This window comes from Vicia villosa, unplaced genomic scaffold (assembly GCF_029867415.1).
Source record: "Vicia villosa cultivar HV-30 ecotype Madison, WI unplaced genomic scaffold, Vvil1.0 ctg.003222F_1_1, whole genome shotgun sequence".
NCBI lineage: Eukaryota > Viridiplantae > Streptophyta > Magnoliopsida > Fabales > Fabaceae > Vicia > Vicia villosa.
Window position 1 is genome coordinate 54,718 of NW_026706145.1, and position 25,289 is coordinate 80,006.

General features: G+C 29.3%; 2 protein-coding genes across 2 annotated transcripts; one reads left to right on the forward strand and one right to left on the reverse strand.

Annotated features, from left to right (window-relative positions):
• The first annotated feature begins 4,935 nt into the window (after positions 1-4,935).
• LOC131640597 (probable xyloglucan galactosyltransferase GT14) lies at positions 4,936-6,521 on the forward strand. The gene has a single exon (XM_058910982.1). The coding sequence runs from the start codon at positions 4,992-4,994 to the stop codon at positions 6,423-6,425; it is 1,434 nt and encodes a 477-aa protein (XP_058766965.1). The 5' UTR covers positions 4,936-4,991; the 3' UTR covers positions 6,426-6,521.
• A 6,379-nt stretch (positions 6,522-12,900) lies between these two features.
• Positions 12,901-15,707, reverse strand: LOC131640603 (selenium-binding protein 2-like). Its single transcript, XM_058910986.1, has 7 exons — positions 15,511-15,707; positions 14,899-15,094; positions 14,453-14,680; positions 14,088-14,319; positions 13,804-13,911; positions 13,433-13,705; positions 12,901-13,327 (listed from the first exon to the last, which is right to left on the reverse strand). Exons 1-7 carry the CDS (start codon positions 15,614-15,616, stop codon positions 13,046-13,048), a joined length of 1,425 nt encoding a protein of 474 aa, XP_058766969.1. The 5' UTR covers positions 15,617-15,707; the 3' UTR covers positions 12,901-13,045.
• Between the last annotated feature and the right edge of the window lie 9,582 nt (positions 15,708-25,289).

Consider the following 25,289-nt stretch of genomic DNA (forward strand, 5'->3'; position numbering starts at 1 on the left):
AACACTGAATCAAAGTACAAACACGCACTTTCAATTGTAACATCAATGAAAAACCCTAATATGGCCCCTATTTCTTCCAAAGTTATTGGCACACATCAAGGAGGATGTTCATCAAGCAAACTTGCATTTCTTCAAGGATAGTTGGACCCTACCAAACTAAAATTCTAACATTCTTATGTTAATCCCTAAAATCCAAGGAGCAGACATAATTTGCCAATTCAGGCCAATAGCTTTAAATAACTTCAAGCACAAAATCATAACCAAAACCATAGTTTACAGCTTACCAAAGGCCCTCCCTCACATTATTTCTCAATAGCAAAAGGCTTTTATACATGGAAAGAGTATTAGAGACTGCATTTTTCTCATTTTTGAGGTTGCTAACTTAGCACACAAGAAAACATATCGAGGCAAAATTGCAATAAAAGTTGATATCTCTAAGGCCTTTGATACACTCAACTAGGTTTTTTTAATCAAGGTCCTACAAAGATTTGGTTTCATTGAGATCTTTTACAACTGGATTAGATGCATCCTTTCTTCTGCTCATCTGTATCTTTCTATCAATTATCAACAAATAGGCTTATTCACTTGTAAGCAAGGGGCTAGGCAAGGTGACCCCTTATCCTCATTTGCTTTTTTTTTCTTGCTGAGGAAGTTTTAAGCAGGGGCATCTCAAAGCTTACGTCTTCTCAAGAAATTCAGTTGATTAATGCCATTAGGAATCATAACATCCGTTCACACACTCTATACATTTATGATATTAAGGTCTTATCTAAAGGTAACATGGCATCAATAAATGTTATTTCAAAGCTCTTTAGGAGATAGGCCAACACATAAATCACTCAAAATAAATTAAATATGATGGATCAATGACCAATCAGAAACACTATATGATTGCAACCAAGATGGGATTTTGCGCAGGCCACCTGCCTTTCCTCTATCTTGGTGCTCCTATATTTAAAGGTAAACCCAAATTCATTCACTTTTAGGTCATTACAGATAAGATGAATCTCAAGCTTGCCAAATGGAAAGCTTCCCTTCTATCTATTTCTTGGAGACTTCTTCTTGTCAAAATTGTGATCCAATGTATGCCTATGCATACTCTTATAATCTATGCTTGGCCTATATCCTTAATGAAAGACATAGATAAATGTTGTAGAAACTTTGCTTGGATTTGTGACACATCAACTAGTAAGCTTATCATTGTTACATGGAACAAATGTTGTAAGAGTTTACAAGCTAGAGGTGTAACACCCCGAAAATTATAATTGATTATTTAATTGATTAATTAGACATTATTGGTGAATATATGTGATTTTGTGAAATGATGTGTGTCGTGACAATATGTTGTGGGGTAGTGGTGAAATTATAGGATAATTAAAAGTAATTATTTATTTAAATGATTTAGTTGAGAATTACTATAATTTAAATAATTGTCAGAAATTAAAATTAATTATTAGGATTCTTTTTAATATTTAAATTGGATAAATAAGAGTGGGAATAATGAAGATTAGTAAGGGTAAATGAGGAATACCATATTAGGCGTCTAAGGGTTATCTTAGTAAAAAGGGAGAAGAGAGAAAGAGAATCGTAACATTTTGGACGATTGCTCAGAGAGAGGAGAAACATAGAAGCGAGGAAGTGAGAAGAGGATAGGGCTTGAAGATTCAATCGCTTAGGTTTAGGAACCGTCAATCTCAAGTAAGGACGGAGTTCCGACTTTCTAAGGGATTGTATAATGGTTTGCATATGGGGTTTTGATCGCCTTGATTGTATGAATTTATCCATGAGATTGTTGTTCTTGTATGTAAACCTAAATGATGAATTGTTGACACATTTGTGGTTGAATTGATGTATTTTTTGTGTGTAAAGTGTGTAGAAATATCATATGATATCTGTTGGTAATTGTTGGAATTTTGAAATATGATTTTTGGGTGCCAATTTGGGGTTTTGGGGTGAATGAGATTGAGTTTCGTAGCATAAAAATATGGTTTTTTTGACTTTGGTACAGTGGTTACCGGTTACCACAATAGGATAACTGGTTACAGCTTGAAAATAGCGTTTATGGACATTTTAACAGGGTGTAACTGGTTACGACTTTGACGGTAATCGGTTACCGCTGTTTGAAAAATTCATAACTCTTAAACCGTAATTTCGTTTGGGTCCCCGTTTGAAGCGTTAGCAAGCTAACGTGATATTCTTTTAAATAAAAATGGTTTCAGGTTCTGAAAGAAAATTTATTTGGTGTGTAATGAGTTGTTGTGACATCGGTATATTATATCGGTGTTTGTGGTTTGATTAAGACTTTGAAAACTGATAACTCTTTACTCGGGTGTTCGTTTGACGCGCCGTTTGAACCTAAGGAAAGCTAAAAATACCTTCTAATTAATAAAAATAATGTCAAATACATTAGGTAATTATTTAGTGGTGTTCGATTCTCTTCCATGCGAGGTTTTGTTTGTTATGTTGAGATGTGTGTATGCCGTTATGTGTGATGACATTGTATTGTTGTAATAATGTAATGTTGTGTTATTGTCATGGAATATAAAATGATGAGTGGACAACATGTTTTGTGACGATGATTATAATGATGATTTGATGCGAAGAATGTTTTTTGTGAAGATGATGTTGCAGGGATGATGATCCTATAAATTGCAGAATATATTGCTATGATGTCGTTGTTGTTGTTGGCATGAAAGGGCTAAAGATAATGTTAAGGGCTTACGCTCTGGGCTTACGCTCTGGAAGTGTATAAATTCATTATTGCATTGTTAATGTTGAATGCATTCATATTTGAAGGCTTATGCCTTCTTGTTGGCCTGGATTGGCAAAAATGTTGAGGGCTTATGCCCTGTTTCTGAAGGCTTATGCCTTGTTGTTGACCTAGATTGGCAAAAAATGTTGAGGGCTTATGCCCTGTTGTTAAAGGCTTATGCCTTGTTATTGCCCATTATTTGGAATTTTGGAGAGGACTTATTCCTTGTTGGTACCACATGCATTGAGTGTGTGAGTCGATCTCATTGCATTGCATTAATGTCGTTAGCTTAATAAATAAGTTGTGTGATTAATGTGTAAATTTTATGATGATTGTTTGGAATGGTGTGGATGTGTTAGATGTGGAATGTATGACTATGCATGATCATATGCTTAATATTATACATTCCTCTTAATTTGTTGAGATATCTCACCCCTTCTGTTTGAATGTTACCTCCACGTGGGTAACGTGCAGATAATCAAGATTAGCCCGCTAGCGAAGTAGCATGGAAGATGTTGCTCTTCGTCTTTATTTTAAGTTTGGCGTCATTGCTCTGATACGTAACACCATGGGGGGATGAATGCTTAGTTGGTCTTTTATTTAGTAATTTGTTTAGAGTCGTAGGAACTCCCTAGTTGTCTAAATAATTGATATTGTTTTGTTGGATGCAAATTGTGTTGAGAAATATTTACGATTCTTTTCCCGCTGTGTAACAAAAGTTGAAGTTGACTACTATGTGTGACCTTTTAGTTCATCTGTATATGTGTTATGTGTCTAATTAAATAATTGAACAGGTCTTTATATGTTTGAAAATGTGGCATCCTAATCGCATGTGTATTATTATATAACTGAAAAATATACTCTAATTTTATATTAATAATTGTCAGGAACTTAGGGTGTTACAACTTACAAGAGGTCTTGGGCTTAGATCTTTAACTTCTATCAATGAGGCCTCTAACTGCTTTAATGTTGGTAGATGGCCAATTCAGAGGATCATTGAGCTATAATTATCAAAGTTAAAGTTTTCAGGCCAAGTGGCCAAATCAGGCATCATATATCCTTTTCAAATATGAATATTAAGTCGAGAAAGCCTATAAAAAAATATACACCATCTATAGTATAATAATTATCACATTTGCAAAAACTTAACTTTTCTAAAATAATTGTGATTTATTTATTTTTAATGCAATGAAAATAAATTTTATTCAATTATGACTTTTAATTACTAGGTGCACCACTTTTAAATAATTAAGATTTTTTACTTTTTTTTTTATAATAATGAGCATCAATCATTACTTAATAAAATTATTTGTATTCTTTTTTTTCAATTATAACTTTTTTAATTTTTGTAAATTGATCAATTGTAACAACTTTTATGATAAAGTATGAACCTAGTAAATAAAAATAACTATTTTCACATTATTTTTTAATATTCTAAGAATAATATCTCACTTTTCCATAAATTTATAGATTAAAATTGTTATAATATAAAAATAATTTTTTATATATATTTTTAATATAAAAATATTTTATACAATCAATTAATTATCATAATCTTAAATAATATTTAATTTATAATTTAAATATGTATAAAATAATACATATAGATGTTTATGATACACTTATTGTATACATTTTCTTACAAAACAATATTATATAGAAATTAAATTTAATATTTTTATTCATATGAATATTTACTTTTATCATAAATATAAAATTAAAAAAATAATTTAAAACAATTCAAATAATATTAATCAGATTATAATGTTGAAAAGAATAGTATTAAAAATTGAATCAAACATCATTTTAAGACAATTGTTTATATTTAAATAAATCTATTTTGGGATGGATTGAGTAAAATAAATTAATATCTATGTTAAAAAAGTAAAAAGAAAAAAGAAAAAAAGAAATTGCATTGAAAAAAACTTATAACTTTTAGAATTTAATTAGTATGCACCGACAAGATAAAAACTGTTTTACACCGTGAGCGAATCGTGACCGTTAAATATATATTAAAATTTAAATTTTATTTTAATTATTTATAAAATAATATTCATGAATAGTTGTAATATCTACTCTAAATTTTACACTGCATAGTAATTAATCTCTAACTTTTATTTTTTATTTTTATATAAAAGGCTCAATTTTACTTTTTACATGTTATTTCTCTGAAAAATAAAAGGGTTTTCTCTATAACTCTGATTCAAACTTCAAACCCACACTTTGAACTGTAACATCAATGGAAAACCCTTCTATCATCTCTCGAACTTCCAACAATCACCATCATCAACTCTGGTTCGCATTTCTCATTTCCTTTCTCTTATTCTCACTCTTTCTCCGTTTCCATTACTCAAACACCTTTCAATCTCCCAACACTGTCACCACTTTCTCACTCGACACCACAGATTCCTGCCATGGCCGCTACGTTTTCATCCAAAACATCCCTTCTCGTTTCAACCAGTTTCTCCTCCAAAACTGTCAATTTATCACCAAAGGAAGCGACAAACCCAACATGTGTCCTTATATGAACAACATGGGTCTGGGTCCTGAGATTAAAAACGAAAATGTTAGTGATGTTCTTTTGACAAACACTTGGTATGTAACAAACCAGTTTCTGTTGGAGGTTATTTTTCATAATAGGATGAAGAGATATGAATGTTTGACGAATGATTCGGCTTTGGCTTCTGCTGTTTTTGTTCCGTCGTATATTGGTCTTGATATCAGTCGGTTTTTATGGGTGGCTAATCTTACTGTGAGAGATTCTTCTGGTTTTGAATTATTGAGATCGCTTGTTGAGAAGCCTGAATGGAAGAGAATGTGGGGGAGGGATCATTTTGTTGTTTCTGGTAGAATTTCTTGGGATTTTAGAAGACAGGCTGATGATTTGGCTTATTGGGGTAGTAAGTTTAGGTTTTTACCTGAATCTATGAATATGTCTATGTTAGCAGTTGAGGGTAGTTCATGGAAGAATGATTACGCGATACCCTATCCGACTTCGTTTCATCCGTTGTTGGATAATGATGTTTATCAATGGCAGAGTAAAATCAGGCATCAGAAGAGGCAATTCTTGTTTACTTTCACAGGTGCACCGAGGCCTGAGCTTGAGGATTCTATCAGAGGGAAAATCATAGAACAGTGTCAAGGTTCGAGTTTGTGCAAGTTCGTTGATTGTAGATATGAGAAATGTGATGATCCTGTTAATGTTATGAAAGTGTTTGAGAATGCTGTGTTCTCTTTGCAACCTTCTGGTGATTCGTACACAAGGAGATCGATTTTTGATTCGATTGTAGCCGGTTGTATTCCTGTGTTTTTTAATCCGGGTACAGCTTATTCGCAATACAAGTGGCATTTTCCGAAAAACAGAAGTGAGTATTCTGTTTATATACCAGTGAAGGATGTGAAAAAATGGAATGTTGATATTGGAAAAGTGTTGTTGAGGATTCCTGAGAATGAAGTGATTGCAATGAGAGAAGAGGTTATTAAGCTTATTCCGAAAATTGTTTATGCAGATCCTAGAGGTAAATTGGATGATTTTGAAGATGCATTTGATATAGCATTGAAAGGGATACTTGAAAGAATTGAGAATGTAAGGGAAGAGATTAGGAAAGGGAGAGATCCTAGTATTGGTTTTGCAGATGAAGATCATTATAAGTATACATTTTCTGATAACTAGATAGTTTTATGTCCATTCAATAATACTATTAGTTTAAGATTACAATTATAATATATACTGGTTTTTACTTGAACAGAAGCATTCATAGTTAAAATTTTACAAATTTTATGATTTTTGGTTTACATTTATCATGTGAGTTTTTTTTTTACAGAGTTTAGAATTATTGTTTTGCCGACAGTAGAAGTTACTGTCTATGTACTTCAGCTGCATGTTCATTTTGCCGACAAAAAATGGACAATGCTGAGAATTTAGAGGGTCATATTGATGAATAGAAGAAGTATGGTATGGGATGCATGTGAATGGCATGTAATGTAACATATGAAATTTGGGTAGCATTTAATATAGTCACAGAGGTAGAGCTGAGAGAGGAGGATATAAAAGACCATGTGGATTCTAATTGGCAAATCCCTTATTACAGGCTTTGATTAAGGGTGATTTTCTATGACCCCAAAGATACCATTTCGTCCCTTTGTTGTCTTTTGACTAAAAAAGAATTGCAAAGACCACTTTTTTTGGGGTCAAAACTACTTTTCTTTTGCTAAAGGGTCAAGTGATGGTTTACTTTTATATTTATTTTACTCATCTACTCATGATGTTTTTGGAATGACTTCATAAAATTGAACTTTAAGGATTAAAAAATAGTAACAAACCCGTGCGTTCGCACGGGTTTTGGTACGGGACGTGCATTTGTTTCAGATGTATGTTTTTAATAGAAAAAATATATATATTAAAAGTACTTAACATTTTGTGGAAAAAAATAAGAATAATTAACATTAAATTACGTCTAAAAAATTTATGAACAAAATTGAAAGCACCAAAATTAAATTGTGTCTAAACAACCTTTATAACTTCATGTTCCCGCTAATAATGAATATTTTGATCAGTAATTTCATGTTCCCGTCGTTAATTTCAAAATATTTAGATCAGTAACTTCATGTTCCCGTTAATATTCAATATTTTGATTAGTAACTACATGTTCATGTTAATATTAAATATTTTAATCAATAACTTCATGTTCCCGTGAATATTCAATATTTTAATCAGTAACTTTAGGTTCTCGTTAATATTCAATATTGTGATCACTAACTTCATGTTCCCATTAATATTCAGTATTTTGATCACTAATTTTAAGTTCCCGTTAATATTCAATATTTTAGTCAGTAACTTCAGGTTCCCATTAATATTCAATATTGTGATCAGTAATTTTATGTTCTCGTTAATATTCATTATTTTGATAGTAATTGCATGTTCACATTAATATTCAATATTTTAATTTATCAGTAACTTCAAGTTCCCGTTAATATTCAATATTGTGATCAGTAACTCCATGTTCCCATTAATATTTACTATTTTAATCAGTAACTTCAGGTTCCCGTTAATTTTCAATATTGTGATCAGTAACTTCATGTTCCCATAATATTCAATATTGTGATCAGTAACTTCATGTTCCCGTTAATATTCACTATTTTAAATAGTAATTTCAAGTTCCCGTTAATATTCAATATTGTGATCAGTAACTTCATGTTCCCGTTAATATTCAATATTTTGATCGGTAATTTCACGTTACCGTTAATATTCAATATTTTAATAGTTGATTAATTTTTATATTTAAATATTTGAATTAATAGTTTGATTGTTCTATTTTATATAATTTTCATATTAGAAGAAAATAAATTTATTAAAATTTTATTGCATTTATTTTTCCTTTGCCAAATATAATTATCATCCAAAAAATTATTAACAAAATGATTGCATTCAATAGGATTTGATACTAAAAGAATTTGACTATAAATAATAGTAGTATGTTACAATTGAAATAAGTAGTACACTTTTTTTCGTGTATATATATATATATATATATATATATATATATATATATATATATATATATATATATATATATATATATATATATATATATATATATATATATATATATATATATATATATATATATATATATATATATATAACATATATTTGTGAAATGACATCAATAACAAATAATAATTTTTCTAATATTTATTTGTGCAATTAAAGTTAATGGTAAGTGACACACATTTTTGTATTTTATCCAATAACACATCTTTTTAAATATATTTTTAAATTCATTTTAATTGAAATATTTTTTTAATCTAAAAATATTGTATCTTAAAATAAAAATTATTTCAAATTATATTTCTTTGTTATTAATATTCAATTGCTAAAGTTAATTTTTAAAAATTAAATACTATTTTAAATGTAAATTAACAATCATTTAAAATTATCATAATAATTTTTTTATTAAAAAATTATTTATTGGAGTATTTTGATTAATAATTTATTAGAAATAATAATAATAATAATGTAATAAAAAGTGAAAGGTGAAAAGTGAGTTGAAAAAGTGAAAAGTGAAAAAGTGGAAAGTGAAAAGTGAGTTGGAAAGTGAAAGGTGGGTTTTAAAAACAAAAGACATTTTTTATCCTCAAATTTATAATTTAGACTAAAATACTAAAAATGTATTTTTGTAATTTTTAGAACAACAATTTTTTTTATATTATTAATTATAAAAGAGAAGAAAATTTGGCTAGCAAGGCCAATTGAACCAACAACCCTTAAGGAACACCTAAACCAAGGCAAAACAAATGATCATTTCCCACATACTAAAAATAATCACTCTTTTTAAAGCTATAATGAGCAGAACCAAATAATGTTTGGTAAGTTATGGTGATCTGATAGTACCCTAGATGATTGCTAGATGAAATTAATGGTAGAATTCAAAATAACTCTACCTATATGTTGGTCTTAATTTGTATTCCGATTACTCTATTTATAATTGGATTGTTTTGTGCTAGGAAAAAATATTTTTTAAAAGAATTAAAATTAAAAATTTATGATGACGTAAATCGAAAATCTCCAAAATAGCAAAGAGCATAACTAGAGTAAAAGACAAAACAAATCGTGTTCATTAAGCATTAACCAAATATGCATCCCCTCCATATCCATATCGCACATAAATTAGTTTATAAGATACCTAAATTAGTTTATTCAATTTGGATATCTCATAATAACTTTTTGAGTTTGAAGGTAGTGCACTGTCATATTAATTTTTTAAAATTAAAATAATGTTTTAATTGGATGCATGGTTGTGATTGGTTGACAGTGTAAAAATATTTTACACTGTCAGTGCATATCCCTTTTTCTCTAACTTTTTAATGATAAATATAAATATATATGTATATATAGGTATTGAAAAACTTATCAAAATATCATAAATTGATAACACAAAGTATTATAAATAGTAGTCTCAAGTTTTTTTTAACCCTCTAGTAAATTAGTTGTAGTTTAACCATGAAAAAAATAAATAGAGACTATATCTAACTACAGTTTCACTGTTATAAATATTTTAGTTAAATATGTTTTTGGTTCTTATAAATATTGCATATTTCGTTTTTAATCCTTCTAAATATTTTCTTCAAAGAATTGTCCCTTAAAATTTTTGCAGATTTCGTTAATTTCTTTTGTTTTGTTTTTTACTATCAAATTGTGTAAGTATTCTTCTCTCAAATTGTGTATGTTATGGGGCATGCCCAAAGGTGTATCCAAGAAGGGAAACCCAAGTAAAAATACAAAGACACATGCTCAACCTGATGAGGCTTATGTTCAACTTGATGAGGCTTTTGCTCAAGTTTCTATGACTTTTGCAACAACTACTAATCAACCTGTAACACGAGTTTTTGTATGTTTTGATGAGGCTATAAGAAGGTATTTTGGGATAGAGCCTGATGTCTTGGCAACACTGCTGAATGATGGAGATATAATGGAATTGAACCACTCAATGTTGATACTAGTCTGCTAGTGTCAACCCAATTAGTGTACAACAACCTAATGTTGTTAATCCAATGCCAACTGTCAAGCCAATGCCAACTGTCATAATATTCATTGGTAAAAAACCTAAGGTGCATAAGTCTACTCTCAGAACGTTCTTTGGTCCAAAATCAAAAGTGCCTAAGTCTACTGCCTCTCCAATGCCCAAGCATCCATTTACAAGCCAACTATGAATGATCCTATAAGTTACCAATTTATACCAACTGATAGTGTTTGTTGTTTTATGTTAATTAATTTAGTAACATTATGCTTTCATAACAAGTGAAAGGTTTGATACCATCAAAGAAAAAGCATATTGAAATTCCAAAAAGGAAGAGCGATCGACTTAGGACGTTGAAAACGCATGACGTTGTGTGACCAAGGAAGCATGTTGAGGATCCACTTGCGATTTCTGAAGAAGATATAAATGTTGGCAGTGCCAAGGAGAAGAAGTCTTGGAATGACATCGAGAAGAGCTTGACTCAGTAAATTTATGCTATAAAACACGTGGTTTTTAGTTCATTATGTACTCTTTTGTTATGGATAAGTTCATTATGTACTCTTTTGTTTTGGACAAGTTCATTAAGCACTTTTTTGTTTTGGACAAGTTCATTATGTACTCTTTTGTTTTGGACAAGAATCTTAATGTAATATCAAATGTATGTACTCTTTTGTGAGGAACATCAAACTTATGTTTTTTCTAGAAATTCTTGTATGAAATATGTTATTTGGAACATCTATCTAGCTATGTTGAAATATATGGTATGAAAATTGTAACAATTATGCCAAAGATTCATTAACCAATGATACATTACTAATACATTAACACACTAACTAGAGATACATTAATCAAAGATAATTTAACTAAAGACACATAACTGACACATTATCACACAAAACATTACTGAATAACATTACTGGTACATTTCATCAACAACTACATTTCAAAACAAAATAGACATTAAACATCAAGAAAATTACAAAACACAATATTTTCATTTTTCCAAAAATTTCCTCTGCATTGAGTTTAGTCTTCAAATTTTTGTTCTTCTTCTTTGTACTCTCACACCAATGCTAGAATGGACCAAATAAATGGAGACTATTTTGGAGATATTCATTTTAGAAGAGGATGATACATGTGATTTGTTCATATGGGATGAAGACATTGGAGATAAATCTGAAAATCAAGATGAGAGCGTGTTCAAGTCAGAGTTTACACATGAAGATGAAAAAAATGCCTTTCGATGAGCTTAACTTCAAATAACCCATTAAATATAAGAGACGAGACGAAACAGATAAGGAGATGGATCAAATTTCCTTTGGCAATATCATGAAGGGAGACGACAAAGATAAAGAAGACGAAAGCTAGATTAAAATCGAAATGTGTTAAGTCAATTATTAATAAGATTTTCTTTGGCTATACAACATGAAATATCTCAAATAATATATTTTAATCACAATAAAATAAAATAAAATGAATTTAAATATACACGTAGACTGTCATGTCACCATTCGTTATTCCCATTTAACGTTAGAGACCAATTCTATGCATGGAAATTTTTTTAAAGATCATTCTTTAAAGAAAATATTTAGAGGGACTAAAAACGAAATCTGCAATATTTATATCATTTTAACAATGCTCTATATTTTTCATCCAAACAATGAAATTTAGTCAAGTCATTTTTAATTCCTTAACAAAAATTACTTTCCCTCATTAAAATATTTCATCCAAACACACTCTTAATGTAAAATGATAAAACCCCGTCTGTTGTAAAAAAATAGAATTACAAAAATCTCTTGATACTAGTGGATATCTTTCCATCTCCCTCAACTCAAAGTCAAAAGGAATTCAATATCTCTCAATTACTAAATTGTGATAAAAACAAAACTCTCTTTTTCTCTAAATAATTTTGTAAGAACCATCTTTGTCATTATCACTCTTGAATTACTTCTACTGAGATGGTGAAACACTTAAAAAATCCATCTTATAAAATTCAAGCGAGATATTGGATAATTAATTATTAACTTTGTAAATTTCATTTCAAATTTTCTAAATTAAATGTATAGTTTCTAGAATAAAAGAAGAAATTCAAAGACCACGAAATGTCCATCCTCCTTTTTCTATGCATTGGAAATCAAAACCATGAAATGTCCATCCTTTTTTTTCTATGCCTTGGAAATATTGTGATGACCTGACTATTGTAGATTAAGTTAAAGGTCTGGATTGAAGCAGACTGCTGAGCTCGAGACAACAAACAGAAGAAGATCCAAATTCGATACACCACAAACTAGACGAAAATTGAATGAACCGGATTCAATTCAAATGTAAGTAAAAGAGCTACTTTAATTTCCGCAATTTTCTTAGAAAATCAATCTCTCTAAACTTATCAATATAATTTAGAAAAACAAAATTTTTTCGCATTTGAATTAAAGCTATTTTTTTTATCAAAAATAGAGGAAAGAAGCTATAAAAATGACATTGGCAGCATACCAAACATGGCCTTTCGCCTATGCTAAGACCAAAGGCTTATTTGGCCTTTAAAAGCATTACATTTATTAACTTGTATTTCTGATACATGTAACAGTGCTTCATAGACTAGTATCTAGAATTCCAATCTATTACAAATCATTGAAGAAGAACAAGTACATTATTATTCTAGTGCTGTTTATTTCAAACTTCAACTGCATCAAAGATACATTTCATTCACTCATACAATGAAAAGATGATATGATAAGTAATGCCTATGGATTTAACAATGATAACTAATGCTTATTTAAATCCATATATCTGAAGTGCAGTCACCACCAGGATATCTCATCTCATGAGCAAGGGCAGGACCATCAGGCTCAGCTCCAAAGTCCACAAAGAAGTTCGGGTTGATTTTCAAACCACCATTCTCAGTATCAACATCAACCTGTAAAATATGAGCTCCTTGCTCTATAAGCTTTGGATAAAACTGTTTATCCCAAGCACTGAATAGTGAGTTGGTAACATACAGCCTCTTCCCATCTAAACTCAATTGAATCATCTGAGGACCCCCTCTTAGCTTATTCCCCTGAAACATCAATATTATATACATCAGACACTGACACGTGTTGGACACTGGATGAATCAGATACTATTTCACAAAGACAGCACAGGAGTACCAAGTTTAAAATACCTGAATCTCTGGAACATCAACTTGCCAAGTTTCACCGTCGTCCTTAACAGCAACGACAGGGCTTCCTTTCTGGAAAAGGCCACCAACCCATAATTGACCGGTTAGTTTAGGATTTTTGACGTCCTCAATGTTATACTGTCTTATATCGCCATGAAGCCAGTTTACGAAGTACAGAAACCGGTCATCAAGAGAAATCAGAAAATCAGTTATAAGCCCCGGCATTTCAGGAAGAAACCAGTTTTGCACTTTCAATGGTTCCACTTGTATCACAATCTGCAAGTAAAAAGCTTAGTCTGTAAGTATTATTGATAGCTTTCATGATCCATTTTGTGTTTTAAAAGAGAGTAGATATTAAAATCTTTTCAATATACCTCATGGCCCCATGAGTCATCTTCTTTCTTGAAAAATCGTATCATGTTACTTGACAATGCACTCCCAACAAAACCTGTATCTTTAGCGGGATCATGAAGGAACCTAATCTGCATTCATAATCAGAACGAAACAGAAAACAAACGGCTCATACGATTGAACTGTAGACAGTGGATGTACAGGATTGAGTTAGTTTAGCTATCCAAAACGGTTCAAATTTTAAGAGACAAAAGAAAAGAAAATGCATTTGAAACATCTCGCAGAGTATTTTAAACAAGATATCTACCTCCAAAGGTAAAAGCCCTTTTTCACCAAGGTCCAGTGTTTGTCTCAGTTCGCCCCCGGGCCAGTTGTATATATGAAGATGCCTCCCATAGAGTCCATCAGCAACATGCTGCAAGTTAAAGCCTTGTCTGAAGGCCTTAGGAGCACCCCATGATGTGCTAATCATAGTATTGAATCGCGGTTGGTACCAAAAGTCATATCCAAACAATGGACTGTGACCTGGTTTCTCCCACCTTCAGGATACAAGACAATCTAATTAAAAAACAAAGAAATGCTAACTAGAGCTATTGCGTAAGATGCAACATCATATAATGCCCAATCCCGTGAGTATTTTCAGCACGTCAATAAGCATTCTTTTAATCTTACCTCCCCTTCACATTAAACTCTGAATCAAGAAGAAGAAAACCATTTCCATCAGCATTTCCTTCTTTATCTCCGATACACGAGATCATAATTTCACCAGAAGCCAGACAATGAGATGTATGTGGATAAGCTAATCCAGTCTTCTCCGCGATATCTGCAGGCTCCACAACTTTGTACAAAGATGGAGCCCTTGGATCTGTTTTTGTGTCAACCACATGTATACGACCTGATCTGAAATAGCAAAAAGTTCATTTTAGTTTACATCACAAGATAGTTAAAATAAAAAACACATACATGTAGTTATGTTCTAACACCAACGCTTCTGATAGAATATTTCTAGTTATCAGAAGCGCGAGTGTTAATGACGGGGACATATAAATCTGGAATAGCTTTAAAAATACAAGTGATAGAACCTAACTACATGAGAGAAAGCAGGTAGAGAGCCTTACGTAAGTCCAGGTACGATGAGAAATCTTCTCTGAACAGACGGGTCACCATGGCAAGAACTGCAAGAATTCCAACCAGTATGATGCAATTCATCACCAACATTAGGAACAGGTAGTCTGTGAATCACTTTCGAAAAAGTTGGAGAGTTTGGATCCACATCAACCGTAGCCAAATAATCCGGCTTCTCAATTCCCGTCCCTGTATTCAAAATTCAAATTCATCAAATTAAACGAAGCACAGACACCCTGAACACAACACAGCCAGGTATCAAGTGTCTGACACGAACATGCTCAGACTATGTAGAATTAAACCTTCTTTTACGAAAATTATCAAAACTCAATCAAACAATAAGACAAAACAAAGATGCATGCAAAGCATATACAAAAAAAAAAAATCAATTAATCAATTATAATTTGTAAATGAAACCAGAAACCCCGAACACACAACACATACAGGTGTCTGACAAGGACACATTTTTTTTCAGAGGTATCGGGCTACAGAGAATTAAACTTTCTTTTACGAAAATTTCCAAAACTCAATCAATAACACAGAACAAAGATGCATGCAAATCATAAAGGAAAAAAAAAACCAATTAATCAACTATAATTCGTTACCTGTGTAAATAGCAGTAACATAAATAAGAGTTTCTCTTGGACCCTTAATGGCATCAAGAGGGGTAGCATAGCCTGGCCCTGATTTGCAGCATCCATTCTCTGCCATTTTTTCTCTGAGAAACCTTTTAGGAAGAAAAGTGTGAAGAAGATTTATGAGATAACCTCGAAGAGATGGTGACAGAAAGAAACAACGTTGTCGCGTATATAACTCGTGACTGTTGTGTATGTATTGGAACAGTAATCTCGTCTTTGTACATAATCGCGACAAATTTATGTCTAGAATCGATGTACATTAATTAGTCTAACATGACATTATTATGACCAAAATTAAATGCATTTAAAATTTGAAATTTTGTTCCTAATTAATTTTTTAGTTATGTTTTTTTGTAGTATTAATGTTTTCATGTTTGTTTATATGGGAAATAAATATTTTTTTGAAAATTTTAAATAATTTTTGTGATTATCAATATTAAATTTTATTTAATTTATAAGATATTTTACGATGTTAGTCAATTATACTAGTAGACTATTCAAAATATTTGACTAATAGTACTTCTCTGAAATGGCAGATACCAAGAAATTTGAGGTTTTCAAATTGAAAAAATACTTATATGAACGCAATCATAACACATGGATTTACACGCAACCAATCATATTGTTTCATTAATTAAAAAATTAAAATAAAATTGTCTCTATCCTCCATTAAACCAACCACTTCATTATGACAATTAAAAACGAAATTAAATTTTAAATAATTTTCAATTTTCTTACTTTTTATTGGTTATTCCTAAAATTATATATTTAGGTTCGTATTCATGCAAGTATTTCTCTTAAAATTGAGACTAAAAGCATCGATTTTTTCACTATTATTTTGTTTGTAAATTAAGTTTAATATATTTTAAATTTTGATTTTTTAATAAAAACAAAAATAAATTGTAAATATTTTATCATATAGTATAATATATGTAGGAATAACACCTATCTGAACGGATAGATATTTTATCTGTTCATGTCTAAACCTAAATTTCAAAGCAATTTCTGTTACCCGTTTTGATTCTCAACAGAGTGAAGATTTAAAATTCATATAAGTTCGGGTCAGAGTCAGATATTTTCATTCCACCACCATCTATATAATAATTTTTTTTTAAATAAAAATATTTATTTTTTCCCACATCAAATAACATTATAAATAATAAAATAATCTTAAAAAATTACATACATGTATTTTTATATTTCAAATATTTTAATACAGATTAAAATATCAAAAAATTGATTATGTATATTTAATATTTTAACATAAGTTTTTCTTTAATTCTCTGTACTCACATCTCTTTACAAGTGTATTTTTATTGACAAGATATCCAAATCTCATCTCAATAGATTATATTTTATAAATTTGGTTTATGGTCCAAAGAAACATAACATGTTTGTTTTTTATGTTTGGATATCGTAAAGCAAACGAGAGCGAAGTTAAATAGAAAGGAGTGGAACAAGTGGAACAGAAAGGAGTGGAACGGAACATAATAGAATAAAAATGTAATTTTATTGTTTGGATACTTCATAATGGAATATAACAATTTTATAATGTCGTCCAAATCGGAGGATACAAAAAATAATAGAAGGTGATGGAATGGAATGAAATGTATTTCATCAAATTCCACTTTATTTCATCATTTTTAATCAATCCAAACAATAGAACATAAGCTTTATTTCATTTCATTCCGCTTCATTTTTTTATATTTCATTAATTCAAACATAGCCTAGGAGTTAGTTAAATGTGAAGATGGTTAAATCATTGTCTAGGTCTCTTGAAAATTATGTTACAATTATTTTTAAACATAAACATCTTTTTAATAAATCATAGAACTAAAAAATTAACTAATATAATTAAAATTTTAAAGAGAATATCTTTAAAAAAAATTACTACGGTACACAAATTTGGATTTAACTAATTTTTCTGCCAATTTTTCACTTGCTATCAATGATACTCAATATGGCTTTTTCAACCGCACCAAGGGAATTAGACAAGGAATTTTGTTATCTCCTCTTTCGTTTTATCTTGCAGAAGAAGTTTTTAGTAGGAGCATTGCAAAGCTTGCTATTGAAGATTCCTTGAAGCTCATTAAAAGTAGCAAAGACACCTATTTTCCTTCCCATGTTCTTTATGCAGACGACATTCTCATTTTCTACAAGGGCAAAATTTTTAACATTTAGGCCCTCATTAATTTGTTTAACGGGTACTTTCATGCCTTAGGCCAAGTGGTAAGATAACCAAATTATCCATTTTCTCTGGTTTCATTCTTTATGAAAGGCTTTTCCACATTCAGTAGATGACAAACTTCTCAAATAGGGGCATGTCTTTCAACTATCTAAGTGTTTTAATATTTAATGGAAGGTAAAGTCTTCATATATGCATCATATTATAGACAATGTCATTTCCAAGATGGTTGCTTGGAAAGGTTCAATTCTTTCAATAGTTGGTAGAGTTATGTTAGTCAAGTCCATAATCTAAAGTGTGTTCACTCGTATAATAGTTATATATTTTTGTCATGTTTCATTAGTTAAAGATATCGAAATAGCTTCTAGGAGCATCATTTGGAATATATGTGTGAACAAGAGAAAGTTGGTCGTGGTTGTTTGGAAGAAAATGTGCAGACCTCAGCCTAAAGGTGGTTTAGGTCGGAGATCCCTTCTTCAAATTAATGAGGCAGAAAACCTCAACTAGGTTGGAATATGTTAAATAATAAAGAATATATGGCCATCATTCTAAAAGTCGGAGTTATTAAACCTTATGGAACAATCAGACATCATAATTTCTCCATTCTTAGGTTTGACATCAAAACTGAATACACTACTCTCAAGAATCACAACTAGGCTAGGTTTTGAAATTTGTCATCACTTTCATCATTAGCAATATGTGGGAAGCCTGCAACTTGGCTAGGTCCAAGAACCACACTCCAAATATTCAGTATTCCATCTTCAAGATCAAGGCTCAGGTGTTATTAATAGGAAAAAATTCTCCCAACAATTCTTCTTCCTCAATGGATGATTTTCAAATCATGAAAGTTTTCAATATCTCTATAAAACCTTCTAAAGCTCCTCAAATAATAGAAGTGCTTTAACATACACCTATTTTTGATTGGATCAAATGTAATTTTGATGGAACCTATAATCATGATCTCTCTCATGCGGGATATGGTGGATTTTTTCAAGATAGAGAAGGGTATTTCATCTTGGCTTTTGTTTGAACGAGTCAATTGTTCTTCTTCAACACTTGGGGAATTTTATTCATTGTTAAGAGCCATGGAAAATTATATGGATAAAAACTGGGCTAAACTTGGGATCGAAACAAGTCTTCTTTGGTGCCTTGGTAAGTAAGAAATAGGTGGAAGACATGTACAACATTTTTTGCAAATACACACTTTTATATTTCTCACATTTATAGAGAAAAGAACTCTTGTTCAAACCTTTTTTGCTAACTTAGGACTCTCTTTGAGTTATCGAACTATTTTTTAGTCCATTCCTCTAAGAATTAGGAATGATTTTGTACAAAATAGGCTAGGTATTCTTTCTTTATATTTTCTTCCTTCTGATGGGTTTGTCCCATCTATTTTGTAATTTTTTGTTTCTCAATATATGAGGCCTTATTCTATAAAAAAAATTACATTAGATGAACATTTTGACTGTTTAGCGAAAACATAGGACCTATTTGATTTGATTTTGTAATACTGTTTTTTTTTTGTTTTTAAAAATTGAAAATAACAAATCTTGTTTGGTAGCCTAATTTTTTTTTAAACTATTTTCTATTTAAGAGTTTTAAAAACTAAAATACTAAAATAAGTTTTAGATATTTTGGTATTTAGTTTTTATATTTGAAAATTATGAAGAGTGAAAAAACAAGAAAGAATGATACACTTTTCGTTAATGCAACTTGAAGATAATATTTAAAAATAAGACTATTAAACATGATTTCTTTTATTTTTCTTTTAAAAAAATGTAAATTAATTTATAAAATAAATTTTAAAAACAAATTTTTTTAACTCATTCTAACAAGCCCTTAATCTTATATTCATAATGGGAATTTCTTAATGCACCTTATACATTACTGGCACACCACGTGAAAATACAATAATGCTCATAGTTTTTGGAGATTCATCTACAGGCGCACCCAAAAACATGCAATCCAAGCTGAATCTGAAACATGCCCCATGTTTGTAGTTATGTTGCATCTAAAAATGCATCTCCATAAACAATACAGAGTTGCATTTTCGTATTATACTAGAAGCAGTAAAACAAGAAAGGTGTAGGTTGAAAAAATAAAAACTTCATTATTAACATAGAATTACATTACATAGGTGATGTTAGCATATATCAAACATTACATTTCAACATCCAAGTGGACGTTGCAACATCTTCATAATATCTTCGACCGATCTCGAAATCGTCGCATCCATATTGATCGGAACTTTTGTTTCTAAATAGAAAGAATTATTCCACATAGCCCTTAATTTGCACCCGTCTTCGACTCAAAGTTGTTGAACTCAATCTTCCCTTCGTTGTCAATAAATGGCGAACGATACTCGATCTTCAATTTTTTTTTTATTTTCCCCGTATGGTAGGAGATTATGCAGTATGTATTTCAAATCTTCAAGAGGGGGTACTCATTGATCTTAAATTCAATTGAGGGTTTTGCACCGTTAAAGTATATATTTGCAACATGTCAAATGTTGTTCATTCTGATTTTTATTTTGGTATGAAACAATGAGACAAGTGCCCCATATTTATATTAGTTGTAGATAATTATGGACCTTAAATATTGCACTTTCAACATATTTCAATAAATCCGGATATTTCTCACATATCTTCCTGAAATGTATAACAACACCAACATATAACTATTTTGTAGAAGAATTTATTAAAGAGAATTCATCTTCTCCTTAAGAAGTAGGAAATGCCTTTTCCATCGAAATTTCTCACACACCTTCATGAGCCAATTTTAAGAGGTCACTAAAATAAATCAGCCACTGATTTAGAGACGAAAACTTTGTGACCGCATTTGGTAACCAAAAACTATTTTTATATACAATTTAACTTATATATATATATATATATATATATATATATATATATATATATATATATATAAAAGTCTAATCTTTTTTATTATTTTAACAAATAATATATTTATATAAATATATATGTATATATATTTAAATATAAAATATAACAAGAGATATTAAGTGGTGTAGTGACAAGATTTTATTAAAATACGCGGAAGTTACGAGTTTGATTCCTATGTATCACAACTTTTAATTTTATTTTAGGAAAAAGAACACTAAAATCGATCACTAAATTTAGTCACCAATTCGGTTGCTAAATTTCGGTCAATAAATTCATCGTAAAAGCTTAGCTAGCACCTTTTCAACTGAAAAGTAATGGTCGCTAAAGCGGTCGCAAAACATTTTAGTGACCGATTTTAAACCTTTTCAGTATCTAATTCAGTCACTAAAAGCTAAATTTCTAGTAGTGAAACCACATTTTGCATTAAATCTCCATTTATCATTTGTCAACCGATAACCACGAAACTTGAAGAGACACTCACATTTTCTTGTACCACTGTCATCTCGCCATAAATTACAAAGAGGATGTTTATATTTCCCACTTCTTTCGCATGTCAATGTTACAAATGTACCTCTTCTATCCAAACCATTATTAAACCTTTTGATTACAACAACAAACCCCAGTTTGGATGCTTTTGTACGAATCCATTGAAGCATGTGATCAAAAAATTTAAACTCTTATTCATTTTTAAATTGATTGCCAACACCTACGTAGCTCCTTTAAAACAACACATTTGGCATCCAGAGACATAATATATTTCTGAAAAAGATCGGGGTGCAGCATATCTAATGAAAAAAATAACAAACAATATCCAAAAACACCTAATATTGAAAACGAACTATGTTATGTGCAGATTTTTCATGAGATGTGCACATTTTTTAGTTTAGTTTTGGAGTTTTGGTGTTATGTTCATATTTTTCATGAGATGTACAATGAATGATGTTACTTTATTCGTGTTAAATCCAGGATTTTAAAAAACGGTAACGGTCGCGGTCGTGTAAAGGTTTTTGCGATTTCGGTTTGTACATGTGTGATTGTGGTCGTCGCGGTGTGAACTAACCATAATTTGTTCTTTAATATAAAACGGTAATATTGTATCGGTATCGGCACTTGTAGAAACCGTTTTGTCGCGACTGTTTTCGCGGTCGTGGACTATTTTTTAAAACCCTGGTTAAATCCACATCAGCACATTACAATGCCACTTGGACGTTTTTTCAGACTTTGACTAACAAACCCAGGCGAAAGGACTAACGTGACGCTGTTTCAATAGTTAAATGATCGATTTGAACATTTTAAAAACTAGTAACAAACCCGTGCATACGCACGAGTTCTGGTTTGATACGCACATTTGTTTACATAATATATTTAGATCGCAAATACCATTTTTCATATATAAAAATATTTAGATAATTAATAAATTTTTCCCATATACAAACATTATTTATGTTTATGTATCGTTTACAAAAATATCTGAATCAATTGTAAATTTTCGTATATAAAAATATTTAAATCAATAATATTTTTTTTCCCGTATACCTTTTTTTAATAAAAAAAATTTTGAATCATAAATATCATTGTTCATATATAAAAATATTTAGATCATTAATAAATTTTTTCCATATACAAATATTATTTATGTTTAGGTATCGGTTATAAAAATATCTGAATCAATTGCAAATTATCATATATAAAATATTTAGATCAATAATAGTTTTTTTCCCGTATACTTTTTTTGAATAAAACTTTTTGGATCATAAATACCATTTTTCATATATAAAAATATTTAGAGCATTAATAGACTTTTCCCATATACAAATATTATTTATGTTTAGGTATCGTTTACATAAAAATATTTTGATCAATAATAGTTTTTTTTCTATATACCTTTTTCGAATAAAATTGGACTATAAATAATAGTAGTATGTTACAATTGAATAAGTAATATACTTTTTTCATATATATATATATATATATATATATATATATATATATATATATATATATATATATATATATCTTATTTACATTGATAATATATATTTGTGAAATGACATCAATAATAAATAATTTTTCTAATATTTAATTGTGCAAATATTATTTTAATTGTATAAATTTCAATAATGACATATATTACTATAATAATATTTTGAATCATATAAATTAAAGTTAATTATAAGTGACACACATTTTTGTATTTTATTCAATAACATACCTTTTCAAGTATATTTTTAAATTCATTTTAATAGAAATAATTTTTTAAATAAAAATTATTATTATTTTTAAAAAAAAATATTGTATCTTAAAATAAAAATTATTTCAAATTATATTTCTTTGTTATTAATATTAAATTACTAAAGTTAATTTTAAAAATTAAATACTATTTTAAATGTAATTTAACAATTATTTAAAATGATCATAATAATATTTTTATTAAAAAATAATTTATTGAAATATTTTGATTAACAATTTATTAGAAATAATATTAATAAAGTAATAAAAAGTGAAAAGTGAAAAAGTAAAAAGTAAAAAGTGAGTTGGAAAGTGAAAAGTGAGTTGGAAAAAATCAACAAAAGATATTTTTTGCCCCTAAATTATTAATTTAGACTAAGATAGCAAAAAGGTTTTTTTTTTATTTTTAGGGTTAATACCTATTTTCACCAGTGCCATATAGGGTTGGTTAGAAAAATCCCCCTGTCAAAAAAAAAGTTGCAAGAATTCCCCTAATATTTGAAGATTCTCTCGTTTTAAACCTTGTAAAATATTTGTTTCTAAAACCAACCTTGCTATTTGAATATTCGGTCATTTTGAACCCTACAATCTTGTAGATTATGTCATTTTAAACCCTCTAGAATATGACGGACAAGGTTGGTTTTACTAAAAAAATAATTTACAGGGTTCAAAATGATAGAGTCCTTCAAGTGGCAAGGTTGGTTTCAATAATAAATTTTTTACAAGGTTTAAAACGAGTTAATCTTCAAATGTTAGGGGAATTCTTACAACTTTTTTTTTGCAGGGAGATTTTTCGAACCAACCACATATGGCAGGGATGAAAATAGATATTAACTTTTTTTTTATAAGAAAAATGGGTATTTTTGTGATTTTCAGAATAAAAGTTTTATTAATAATTTATTAGAAATAATATTTATAAAGTAATAAAAAGTGAAAATAGAAAAGTGAAAAAGTGAAAAGTAAAAAATGAGTTGGAAAGTGAAAAGTGACTTGGACAAAACCAACAAAAGATATTTTTTGCTCCTAAATTATTAATTTAGACTAAGATAACAAAAGAGCATTTTTGTGATTACCAGAACAACAAATTTTTTTATATTATAAATTAATAATTTATTAGAAATAATATTAATAAAGTAATAAAAAATAAAAAAGTGAAAATTAAAAAAAGTGAAAAAGTAAAAAGTGAATTGAAAAATAAAAAATGAGTGAAAAAAATCAACAAAAAAAATATCTTTGCCCATAAATTATTAATTTAAACTATGATAACAAAAGAATATTTTTGTGATTTCCAGAATAACAAATTTTCTTATATTATTGATTAAGAGACCAAATTGAACCTCAAATTAAACTTAAATGACTAAAAAGAGTATTTTTTTTAAATTTATGATGATGAATTATATGTGTTAATTTAACTTTGAATGAAATCGTGTCATCACAAACTTATGGAGTATCTAAATGGCCGAAAGCTGATAAGGATTGCACGATAGATAGATGTTTGTTTGACAGTGTTCAAGATAAGAAGTGAGAAAAATATAGTAATTTTCTCCAATTGAAAGTGAGCATGTGGGATCGAAGTTTGTCGTATATGTAGAATGTAAAAATAAACTTGAATTGAAGACATTATAAAAAAAGAAAAAAAAAATCAAGAAATACATCTATAATATTCTGACAAAAAGAAATACATCTATAATAAAATAAAAATAAAAATGACGGAAAGTTTGAAACTACTCATGTCTTGAGTGGATGTGGTTGACGGCAAATTCATGGGCATTTTTCTTACATATGCCTGTGACGTGTAGTAAAGATGATGATGATAATATTATCTTCAAAAACTTTAATTAAGTACTTCCTCCACTCCACTACGATCCTTCACATTATTTCACTTAAATTAAGAAAAGTGTATAAAAGTTAGAGAATATCGTTTTTATTCTAGTTATTTTGTCATATTTTGATAATGGTGAAATTTTTATTAATATGATGATACAATTAAAAAAAGTGTATTGGAAATTGAAATGAGTCATTTATTTTGGGATATCACTTTATTTCAAATAGGTCACTCATAGGTTTGGACGGTCTACAGGAGCCTATAGCTTAGTCTAATTAAGGTTAGTCAGACCTAATTAACAAAAATGTCATAGTTAAGCTTTTTTACAAGTCTATTTAATTAAATAGGTCAGACTTAAGCTATTAAAAAAATCTATAAAATATTATAGATCTACCTATATTTATATATATATATATATATATATATATATATATATATATATATATATATATATATATATATATATATTAAAAATCGATTAAATATGCTGCATATATATTAGACTTTCAAGGTAGACTGAGCTTTTAAGATCAGACTGGACTAAAAACAAATCTATAGTAAATCATAAGCCAAATTCAAACTTTTAAAATTTATTGTATGTCAT

What these genes read in the sequence shown, in the direction of transcription:
- LOC131640597 (XM_058910982.1), top strand. Translation starts at nt 4,992, where the DNA reads ATGGAAAACCCTTCTATCATCTCTCGAACTTCCAACAATCACCATCAT.
- LOC131640603 (XM_058910986.1), bottom strand. Translation starts at nt 15,616, where the DNA reads ATGGCAGAGAATGGATGCTGCAAATCAGGGCCAGGCTATGCTACCCCT. An exon ending in TGTTACTGCTATTTACACAG is followed by an intron (nt 15,095 to 15,510) that starts GTAACGAATTAT and finishes TTTTGAATACAG; the next exon opens with GGACGGGAATTGAGAAGCCG. An exon ending in AAGGGCTTTTACCTTTGGAG is followed by an intron (nt 13,912 to 14,087) that starts GTAGATATCTTG and finishes TTATGAATGCAG; the next exon opens with ATTAGGTTCCTTCATGATCC.